We start from the raw sequence: 11,020 nt of genomic DNA, 5'->3' as shown, positions 1-11,020 counted from the left end.
TAGGAACGAAACCGAGATTAGCCCAGGGCACTGTAGGCTCTGAGCGCTCCATGAGAGGTGGGACACTTTGGGATAGGAAAGGACGAGCTGTAGTCATAATATTTTTTTGTATATTTTGTAGTCATAAATATTTTTGATGGTACGTTGCTAAGAATTTGAGGTTCATTGTATCGTTTTTAATTGCCACAAAACCCAGCCAGGTGAAAAGGATTACCACTACTTCAGACGTTTTAAAAACTGAGCTTGGAGAAAAATTGTTATTGGTCAGCGATCACTGAGGCTCTTACAAGTGGAGCCTGGATTCAAATCCAAATCCTCGGACTCCAAACCCCAAACTTTAAAATTCCTCCATTTTACAGCACTGCCTTCCTCCTTGATAACAAACCAGAGATTTGGATTTTGAACATACACACATTACAGCTTGTCAAAATATTAGATTTTTTCATTCCGTGATCATCACCTTTTATATCCCAAGACTGCCATTCCCAGGATCTAAATCATAGCCATTAAATAAGCCCTGAACTAATCAGCAAGTTGAACCAACACTAAAAGGCCACGGTAGTTGTTTCTTCCAGGTCACTCACATCTGAGGTCCCCCCCCAGGCCCCCCTGCTGATCTCTGGCAGAGCGGTGTTTGCCTCTTTCACATAGTAATACTGGATCAACTGTTCAATCCCAGCCTTCACTGCAGGTTTAAGTGCAGCGTTGATTAGTAGTCCTGTGGGTCCTCCAGACAATCCAGCCATGGTCATCAGAAGGTCATAACCCATATCTATGACCCCATCTTGGCCTCGTTCCTTGGCCTTGACTGGACAGTTCTGAGCAGCGTAATACAAAGCTGTGCCAAGATTGTAGTAGGTGTCCACTCCTGGAAACCACTGGAGTATATTGTGCACGCCTCGCTCCTGCTCCTGGTCACAGTCATTGATAGGGAGGGAGCGTTGGGCCCGTTTGGGGCCTGGTTGCTCCCTGGCCAACAGCTGTAGAGCAGAGACCAGGGCATCCACTGAAACTGCCCTCCCTGTGCTTCTGCTTTTCTGGAGCTCTTGAAGATGTTGGATGAGTTTCTGTGTAGCTTGTATACCCCCCTGGCGGTACAGCTGAAGTTGCAGGGTCCAGACATCAGCCAGGCAACCGGCTTTTTCCAGGGCGATCACCAGTGGCAAGGCTACCAGGAACTTGGGTAGAGGAGCCATGTGGGTGAAGCCAGGCAGGGACTTTGGGAGCAGTGTCTGGCAGGACAAGGGGTCTGAGGAAGGTGGCCAGGGTCTCAAGGATGAGGGAATATTTGTCCGGTTTCCATATGAAATGACATCCACAGGGTGCAGCAAGAGGTAGCAAAAAAGCAGCTCAACTTGTATCGTGATGGATCTGAAGCCACTCATGTCTGAAACAGAGTACACTGGAGAGGGGAGAAACCAGAAACATACAAACCATTTCCCTAAGGGCTGTGGTCTGAAATGAGCCCGTGGCTCAGGGCACACCCCATCCATCATCTCCAGACTTGTTATTTTAGGCAAAGGCCCAAGAATCAGGAAATGCAGCCTAATTGTTCCCACTTGGCCTTCCCGATCTTCCAGTCACCACAGACATCCTCTGCCTCATTTCCACCCATTTATAGGGGCCCCAAAGTACCACAAAGTTCAGGCGCGAAGTGAGAATGTTTTGATAAGTTTGGTTGCTCCTTGATCCAGTTCTGCCTCCTCCTCTGCCCCATGAAGAGAGGAGATATTTGCTTTTCCCCATAATCAGTAAGATGCAATCTCTGCAAATATTTGTCCATTTGTATTGGCTGCTCAAACCTTGTCCCCTTGTCACACATTGACCTCAACACCTAAGACCCTATTCCTTGGCATTTCCTACACGTTCCTGTCACTTTTCCACTCTAGCTCATGATATGAGCTGGGAGACCCAGAGTTAGGAGAGACTAGATATCTGTGATTCTCTCTCTCATTGTATCTCTTTTCAGTTTAAGAATTAAGTTAGGATTTAGTACAGGGTGGATGAATGAGAAAAAGGTCAAATCACCTCTCATGCTTAGTACATATTACACGCACAGTATATGATGACTGAAAGAAAAGACCCAAAAAATAAATAAATAAAAAAGAAAGAAAGAAAAAGAAAAATGGAATAAGAGGGGCCGGGAACTACTAAGTGGAGAGGGTCAAGGCTAACACCAGTCACGTGTGTTTTAGCACTGGCATGAAATAAAGTACATCTGTCCTGAGCGGTCTTCTACATTTGTTTTTCTTTGTTTTAAAGATTTCATTTATTTGAGAGAGAGCGAGCGCACACAGGAGCAGGGGAGAGGGGCAGAGGGAGAGGGAAGCAGACTCTGCTGAGCAGGGAGTCCAACGCAGGGCTCGATCCTAGGATCCATGGGATCATGACCTGAGCCGAGGGCAGATGCCTAACTGACTGAGCCCCCCAGGCGCCCCTGGTCTTCTACATTTCTAACTACTTACTATGTCCCATCCTTGAGCATAGTCCTGAGAAGAGAGACTTGTTGCCTAAGTGGCATTGAATATCTGAAGTAAACCTAGACAAATTCCTGAACGAATCTCTCCATAAAGCACTCCCAAATAACTGTGGAACATTTGATAAATTATCATCATCTGTAGACACTGAGAGGTTCTTAACTTCCAGGTTTCTTCAGCTTTTTGCCCAATTCTTCCTCACACTCCCAGCACTCATTCCTGCAGCTCTAGGGGATACTGACCTCGGCAGCACGGCAGACGGCTGGAGGACCTAGCACGCCCATGTGTGTATTCGCCACCGGCAATACAGTCCTCAGGGTAAACAGCTGTTAGGTTCATCCAAGCTTCCCTGCAGGCCCCCCCAGATCCCTCCGAGTGACCTTAGTATTGCCAATGCTTTTCTCCTCATTGTGCTCTCCTCTCATGGTGGGGGGGGGCAGTTTCAGCGATGTCCTTCCCTCCCACCCTAACAAGCTGAAGCTGCAGAGCCTGGGCCTCAGTCGGGTGACCAGCCTCCTCCAGGGCCACCCCCAGAGCTGAGCTGGATAGGTACTCAGGCAGAGGGGCTAAGGAGGGGGCAGTGTGCAAGAGATCTGGGCAGGTCTTGGGATCTGGAAGAGGGACCTGGCTGGAGAGTGTGTTTGGAGGATGGCCAGTTTTTGTGAAAGATGGCTGGAAGTTCAGGGCCCCTTTCTGGGCATTTCTTGGAGAGACAGCCAACGCGGACAGCAAGACACAGCAAAGGGGTGCCTGGCTGGCCCAGTTGGTAGAGCATGAGACTCGATCTCAGGGCTATAAGTTCGAGCCCTATGTTGAGTGTAGAGATTACTTAAAAATAAAATCTTAAAAATAATTTAAAAAAAGACACAGCAAAAGAGCAGCACAGCCTGGCTCATGGTGGGTCAGCAGGAACAGCTCACAGGAAACAGGAAGGAAGTAGTGGTCGGGGTGGGAAGTGGGGAAAGGCTTGGGATAAACAGACACCAAGACCACTCAGAGCTAAGAAGTGGCTCTACCCTTGGGAACTTCAGTTACCCTGGACATAGCTTCACCCCCACCCTTACAAGCTGTGGGCAGTCCTCACCTGCTCCAGAAAGAAACAAGCCGGAGGAACAAGATGGCCCAAACACGTCCTTTCCTCGGTGCTTCTCTAATCTGAATGACAACTTCCTAGGGCTCACCTTCTCTACACCCCAGCCAAAAAAAGTTGGCCCTTCTGAAAACAGTGCAGGACAGATGTTCACAAATATTTATCCACCTCTTCCTGGCTCAGGCTTTTCCCCCTCACCTTTGCCCCATGCTGACAAAAGGGCCATCGCCCTTTGTGGCTAACTGCTCTTCCTGCCTCATATCCCTGTCACCCTAAGGATTTCTCTAGACCTGAACCTAGATCAGGAAAAATTCCCCAGTCTCTTCTGGGGAAGCAGGGAGGCAAAAGGCAGGAATGCCAATGATTTCTGGGCAGGAGGCCCCAAAACAGTTCTCATTCAATGGACTTACCAGGTAGAAAAATGAGAAAATAGAATCTACCGGCAAGTCAGATCAAATCAGAGCAACTTTTATTTTTGTCGTGTTATCCCAGCACAATACTCTAGTTAAACACATGCATTACCCTGATAGCGCCTCTTTCTAAGCCTGTATCAGTGCAGGAATTGATCTTCATTTCTCATTTCCAGGGGTCTAGATCAGGGGTTCCCTAGTCTGGGAAACAGGGAACGATGGCATATGGTGCCTCCTAAAAACTGGTGCAAACATCCCATCGTTTCGCCATACAGGTTCCTCACTGGTGCTATGACCTATCTCTGGCAGATGGCCCAAGGCATTAGGCTAATAAACAAATCCCAGGTTCCTTCTCCTATCTTACTTCTCTCAGTCCCGGGAGGGGCTCTACAGATCAAAAAGAAATGGGGGGGGGAAGTTTTCTAGAACAAGAGGAATAAGTCTTCAGGGAGCTACTGGGACACAATCCTAAAATTGGGAGAAGGAAGAACGGGATCTAGAGACATCCAGCCTGCTGCCTGAAATTCCTGCACTCTAAATCCACGGAGCACCTCAAGGCTCAGGGAAGTTTTTGGGTCCTGTCAGATTCTCCCACTTTTTCTTTTTTAAAGATTTTGTTTATTTATTTGACAGAGAGAGAGACAGCCAGTGAGAGAGGGAACACAAGCAGGGCGAGTGGGAGAGAGAGAAGCGGGCTCCCAGCCGAGCAGGGAGCCCGATGCGGGGCTCGATCCCAGGACTCTGGGATCACGCCCTGAGCGGAAGGCAGACGCTTAATGACTGAGCCACCCAGACACCCCAGATCCTCCCACTTCTGACTCGAGTTCGCCATCAATAACCGGGCCTATCTTTACATCCAGTTTGCCAGTCAGCATCACCACCCCCCTCAATATGAAAGTGGCTTTTGGTTGAAATTCCTCCAATTTCCAACTCTAGTGCCTTGGGAGTGACAGGGGAGAGAGAAAAGAATGCGTAAATATGGTAGGGGCAAGAAAAATGGTGATGAGTTTTTCTCCAGGACCAAGGAGAAAAATGACAGAAGGATCCCCCAGTCACACTCCCTACCTTTGCTCCTGTCCTTTTCTTCCACCTGTTCCTCATCAATTCCCATCAGTTGTCAGCTGAATTTTTTTGGTTGTTGTTTCAATTAGTAGAGGTATTTTTTTTAGTAGTTTATTTTTATTTTTTGTTCTTTTAAAATTTTTTTATTTATTTGAGAGAGTGAGGGAGAGCACAAGCAGGGAGAGCAGCAGGCAGAGGGAGAAGCAGGCTCCCCGCGGAGCAAGGAGCCCAAAGTGGGACTCGATCCCAGGGTCCTGGGATCATGACCTGAGCCAAAGGCAGACGCTTAACCGGCTGAGACTCCCAGGCATTCCAGTGGTTCATTTTTTAGAGTAGTTTTAGGTTTATAGGAAAATTGAGCATTAAATACAGTCCCCAAATACTAAAATATTTCCTGTATTAACATCTTACATTAGTGTGGTACATTTGATTACTATATTAAAGTTATTTATCTCATTATGTATTATTATTATTACTCAAGTCCCTAGTTTACATTAGGGTTTAATTCTTTGCATTCTATAGTTCTCTGGGTTTTAGGAAATATATAATGTCACACATTTACCTTTACGGTACCATACAGAGTACTTTTCACTGCCCTAAAAATCTTGGGTGCTGTTTTAGCTACCATTCCCTATCAGCCTGGTGTCCCCTGAAACAGGAGGCATCAAAGTTAATGCCGTCAGCCCCCTAGAGCAGTGTGGCTGGTACGTACATACAACAGAGAGCAGTCCCGCTGTTCTCCCGTAGGGACACCAGGGCTCCTCTCCTTTTGCTGGCTTACGGACGGCCCCCAGGGCTTGTGCTTAGCACTCCTCACCAGGCCATTGCTCTCCAGAGACCTCAGGTTCCAGCTCTGGCTGAAACTTTCCTCTGAGTGACTTAAAGAATCCTCTAACTTGGAGCGCCTGGCTGGTCAGGTGGTAGAGCATGTGACTCCAGATCTTGAGGTTGTGTAAGTTTAGGCCCCATGCTGGGTGTTTAGAGATTACTTAAAAATAAAATCTTAAAAAAAAAAAAAAGAATCTTCTAACTTTCTTCGGCTTCAGCTTGCCTGGATTCCACAGGAAGTTTTCCTATGGCATCAAAGAAGTTGAAAATGGCAGCAAAGAGAAAAGAACCAGCCTCTAGATCAGCACATTGTTAGTATTAACAGCTACCTCGTGCTTAACACTGCACTGGTGACGATCTGCTAGCACTGGGACCCTTATTAATATCGCTGTATTCACCTACATATGGCTGGTCTTTAGCAAGCACTCCAGTTAATGCCCAACGCCCAAAATGGCGACTCTACAGGAGGCACTGAATACATGTATGTATTAACTGGATATAGTAATAAATGCGCCTTTGGGACCTAAAGGTGAATTAGACATAATCCTTTCACGGAGCTCACAGTCTAACGGCAAAAAGAACAAACCAGATGAAACACTGTAAGGTTGGCACTTTATCAGGGGAATGAACAAATCCCAGCTAGAAAAGTGATTGCTTGTGGTTTGAGGTTCCAAGAGTGACAAAGACTGCATCACAAAAGCAAGCACATTTGAGCTGATTCTAGAAGGATGAGATAGGAGTTGGATAGAGCCCACCAGCAGAGGGACTGCCATAATCAATAGTCTGGTGCAGGAAAAGGCCTGCTCTGTGAGGGTGATTCAAAATAGTCTGAGGGGCTGGGGCGCATGGCTGGCTCAGTCAGTAGTGCATGCGACTCTTAATTTCAGGGTGATAAGTTCGAGCCCCGTGTTGGATGTGGAGATTACTTTAAAAAAAAATCTTAAAAAATAAAGTTGGGCAGGGCAACAGTGTGAAATGTGGGCACGGTGACGGCAGCTGAAGCTGCAGAGACTTGCCGAGATGAGGCGTGCTATCCTGGATCCAGACTCTGTCCCGAAAGAAACGGGAGACCATCAAATGCTCTTGAGCAGGGCAATGACATGATCGGAACCACATTCTAAAAGGCATTCTGCAGGGAGAATAAAACAAGAATGAAAGGGAAGAGGAGACTAGGACGAGGAATCTTAGAGGGTCAGCTACGGTAGGCCTCAAGGTCAGAAATGAGGAGCGGGTACTCTGGGGGCAGAACCAACGTAACATGTGACTCGCTCTCTTAAACTCTTTTGGCAACAGCTGCAGTCCAACCTTTTATTTGCCCTATGAACCTGGGTGGCAGAATTTAAGGGAGAGAATCAGTTTCCTGGAGCCCTAACCACAGCCTCAAGAACTCTCCCTTAGACGTCAGTAGCTGGATGGAGGGAAAAAAACAAAAACGAAAACCTGGGAAGCAAGTGAAAGATTATTAAACATAATGAGCATGTGGTCTCTTTTTTGGGTGATGAAAATGGTCTAGAATTAGATAGCAGTGATGAACGCAAAACACTGCATGTAACAAAAGCCAATGAATTGTACACCTTAAAATGTTTGAAATGCTGAATTGTTATCTGAATTTTACCTTAAAAATACATTCAAAATCTGGAAGGACGCATCACCAGCAGACCTGTACTAACTATAAGCAGGGCCCTAAAACCCTTCAATTCGATGAAGGCTGAGAGGTGAGGAAGCTGCAGAAGAAAAGCTGGAAGCTAGCAGAGGTTGGCTCAGGAGGTTTAAGGAAAGAAGCCGTCTCCATAACATCAAAGTACAAGGTGAAGCGGCAGGTGCTCACGAGCAGCCACTGCCAGTTATCCAGACCTAGGGGCGCCTGGGTGGCTCAGTCAGTTAAGAGGCTGCCTTCGGCTCAGGTCATTTAGTTATTTGAGAGAGAGAGCACAAGCAGGGAGGAGACGGAGAAGCAGACTCCCTGCTGAGCAGGGAGCCCCATGTGGGGCTCGATCCCAGGACCCTGAGATCACGACCTGAGCCAGAAGGCAGATGCTTAACTGAGCCATCCAGGTGCCCCCCAGCACATCTATTTGGAATATGGTGTATTGAATGTTTTAAGCCCACTGTTGAGACCTACTTCTCAGAAAAGAAGATTCCTTTCAAAATATGACTGCTCATTGACAAGGCACCTGGTCACCCAAGAACTCTGATGGAGATGTCCAATGAGATTGTTTTCATGCCTGCTAATGCAACATACAGTCTGCAGCCCATGGATCAAGGAGTAATTCTGGCTTTTGAGTCTTATTACTTGAGTAACATATTTTGTAAGGCTCCCATAGATAGTGATTCCTCTGATGGATCTGAGCCAAGTCAATTGAAAATCTTTTGGAATGGAGTCACCATGCTAGATGCCATCAAGAACACTCATGGGGCTCCTGGGTGGCTCAGTTGGTTAAGTTGCCTGCCTTTGGCTCAGACGTGATCCCAGAGTCCTGGGATCGAGTCCCATGTCGGCCTGCTCAGTGGGGAACCTGCTTCTCCCTCTCCCTCTACTGCTTCCTCCCTGCTTGTGCTCTCGCTCTGTCAAATAAATAAATAAAATCTTAAAAAAAAAAGTTTAAAAAAAGAATATTTGTGATTCATGGGAAGAGGCCAAAGTGTGAACATGAACAGGAGTTTGGGAGAAGTTGATTCCAACTCTCAAGGATGACTTTGAAGGGTTCAAGACGTCAGCGGAGGCGGTCACTGCAGATGCGGTGGAAAGAGCTAGAGCACGAGAATAAGAAGTGGAGCCTGAGGATGGGATTCAATTGCTACCACCTCACGATGAAACCTTCTCAGGTAAGTAGCTGCTTCTCACAGATGAACAAAGGAAGTGGTTTCTTGAGATGGAATCTACTTCTGGTGAAGACGCTGTGAAGACCGTTGAAACGACAGCAAAGAATTTAGATTATATTCAGCCTCGTTGGTAAAGCAGTAGCGGGTCTGAGGGGACTGACTCCAACTGTGAGAGAAGCTCTGCTGTGGGGAAAGCAGTAGCGGGTCTGAGGGGACTGACTCCAACTGTGAGAGAAGCTCTGCTGTGGGGAAAGCAGTAGCGGGTCTGAGGGGATTGACTCCAACTGTGACTCCTCAATCTGCTGTGGGGAATGCTGTTGAGCAGCGTCACGTGCTACAGAGAAATCACTCGTGAAAGGAACGGTCAGTCAATGCACCAAACTTCACTGGTGTCTTATTTTAAGAAATTGCCACAGTGCGGGCACCTGGGTGGCTCAGTTGGCTGGGCATCTGCCTCTTGGTTTTGGCTCAGGCCATGATCCCAGGGTCCCGGGATTGAGCCCCACGTCGGGCTCCCTGCTCAGTGCGGAGTCTGCTTCTCCCTCTGCCCCTCCCCCACTCGTGCTCACTCGCTCTCTCTTCCTCCCTAATAAATATAATCTTTAAAAAAAATTTTTCAAGGGCAACCTTCTCTGGGCCCCTCCCTCTTCAGAAGCTTTGTACTATCACCTATCACCTTTGTACTATCACCTCAATAAACCTTGCTTTGCTGCTACAAAAAATAAAGAAAGAAAATAAAAAATAAAGTAAATAAAAATTTTCAAAACTACAGGGTAAATAAACGGAAAAGGACAGCAATACTTCTGTACCCAATCACAGTAAATGGTCTACACCTGGTAAGAGAAACTGGTAGAAGAAATTGGGGCTGGAAGTTTCAAAGAAGGCGGGCAGGTCAGGGCCCCTTTCAGGGCATTTCAAGTAGAGACAGCCAGTGGGGACAGCAGGACACAGCAGAGGTGCAGGAACAGCCCTGCTGAAAAGAAGCAGTCTCGGGTTGGGAAGTGGGGAAAGGCATGGCATAAAGATATGCCAAGACTGGTCTGAGCTGGGAAGTGTCTCGGCCCTTGGAAACTTCAATTACCCTGGAGATAGCTTCACCCCTACCTTTAGAGGCTGTGGGAGGAAAAAAAAAAAACCCAAGTCGGAAAAGCAAGACAGTGAGACGCATCCTTTACCTAGGGCTCTCCCTGATCTGAATGGTTATTTCCTGAACCTCTCCTTCACCCTACCTTAGCCAGAAACACAGGGAGCCAGAAAGCCGACGGGTTCCGAGAGTTGGGAAGGACGTGACATTTGTCATTTTTATCCATCTCTTTCTGGCCCAGACTTTACCCTCCACTCCGCCCCAAGCTGGCGAACTGGCTTCTGCTCCTTTTGTGGCTCGTGCTTCTTCCTGCTGCATACACCTGTCACCTTCAAAATTGATCCTAGACAAAGGGTCTGGAAGGGAAGAATGTTTTCGTGTCTTCTGTGGGGAAGGCAGGAGAAAAGCGACAGGTGATGGTTTCTTTGAACCCGAAGAGTTAAAAGTTCTTCTAAGAACATAGCAGGTGGAAGGCTGGGGTAGTTAGACAGACTGGCATGTCAGATCAACACTGGCAACTTTTAATTTAATTAAACGCGTTGAATTTAACACCAAACACATTCACCATCTAGAGAGTACTGCGTCCTAACCCTACCTCAACTGCAGGAATTAGGTTCAGTCTGGTGTCTAGCAGGTGATCACAGGAAAGAAACGAGGATGCGAGCATCTGGTGCCTTTTAAAAATGGTGCAACACCCCCACCCATCATGCCACAAAGCTCCCCATCCGGTGCTGTGACCCATCTCTAGCAGAAAGCCAAAAGGGGTCCAAGGTGCCTTCTATATGTCGCTCACTTCTCCCATTTGGTAAGGGGCACAACTAACCCAAAGAAATGGATCCTAGAAGAAGAGGGGTAAGTCCCCGGGGAGCTACTGAGGCATACTGCTAAAACTGGGAGAAGCAAGGAGTGATTGCAGAGGAGTCCAACGCCATTGCCTGAACTTCCTGAACCCCAGGACTCTACTGCTTCTGTCTGGTAAGAGGAGTTTCTGAGTCCTGTGTGACCCTCTGAACTCTAACTTAAATTCCCCACCTAAAAACGGTCTACCCCTTCCCCGAAACTTCCGGCTCTTTAGTCGCTCTCATCTTCATCCTCAATCTGGAACCGTTTCTTCTTTTGGATTTCTGAAGCTCTGGACTCTGGGGCTATGGGAATGACAGGGGTGAGAAGAGAGAGTATCTAAATATGTTAAGGGGGAGTAGCACTGATCTTCAGGACTGAGGAGAAGAGTGCTAGAGGTCAGAAG

At 47.4% G+C, this 11,020-nt stretch overlaps 2 protein-coding genes across 3 annotated transcripts in view; both read right to left on the bottom strand.

The window, feature by feature from the left end:
- Positions 1-96: 96 nt before the first annotated feature.
- On the bottom strand, positions 97-3,719 carry APOF (apolipoprotein F). Of its 2 annotated transcripts, none has more exons than XM_087869066.1 (2): positions 3,562-3,719; positions 97-1,387 (listed from the first exon to the last, which is right to left on the bottom strand). In XM_087869066.1, exon 2 carries the CDS (start codon positions 1,383-1,385, stop codon positions 546-548), a length of 840 nt encoding a protein of 279 aa, XP_087725192.1. In that variant the 5' UTR covers positions 1,386-1,387; positions 3,562-3,719; the 3' UTR covers positions 97-545. The 2 variants fall into 2 exon arrangements, with proteins under 2 accessions (XP_087725192.1, XP_045645915.1); XM_045789959.2 differs by having other exon boundaries at positions 97-1,402; positions 3,562-3,670.
- An 853-nt stretch (positions 3,720-4,572) lies between these two features.
- Positions 4,573-11,020, bottom strand: part of TIMELESS (timeless circadian regulator) — a 36,359-nt gene continuing 29,911 nt past the window's right edge. Inside the window, exon 29 of the mRNA XM_045789853.2 lies at positions 4,573-10,919. Coding sequence (XP_045645809.2) covers positions 10,846-10,919 — 74 coding nt within the window. The 3' untranslated portion in view covers positions 4,573-10,845. The remainder of the gene's footprint in view (positions 10,920-11,020) is intronic.

This window comes from Ursus americanus, chromosome 17 (assembly GCF_024610735.1).
Source record: "Ursus americanus isolate L20-20 chromosome 17, mUrsAme1.1.p, whole genome shotgun sequence".
NCBI classification, from domain to species: domain Eukaryota; kingdom Metazoa; phylum Chordata; class Mammalia; order Carnivora; family Ursidae; genus Ursus; species Ursus americanus.
Note: the sequence above shows the minus strand (reverse complement) of the source record. Positions and strands in the feature narration are given on the sequence as shown.

What these genes read in the sequence shown, in the direction of transcription:
- APOF (XM_087869066.1), bottom strand. Translation starts at nt 1,385, where the DNA reads ATGAGTGGCTTCAGATCCATCACGATACAAGTTGAGCTGCTTTTTTGC.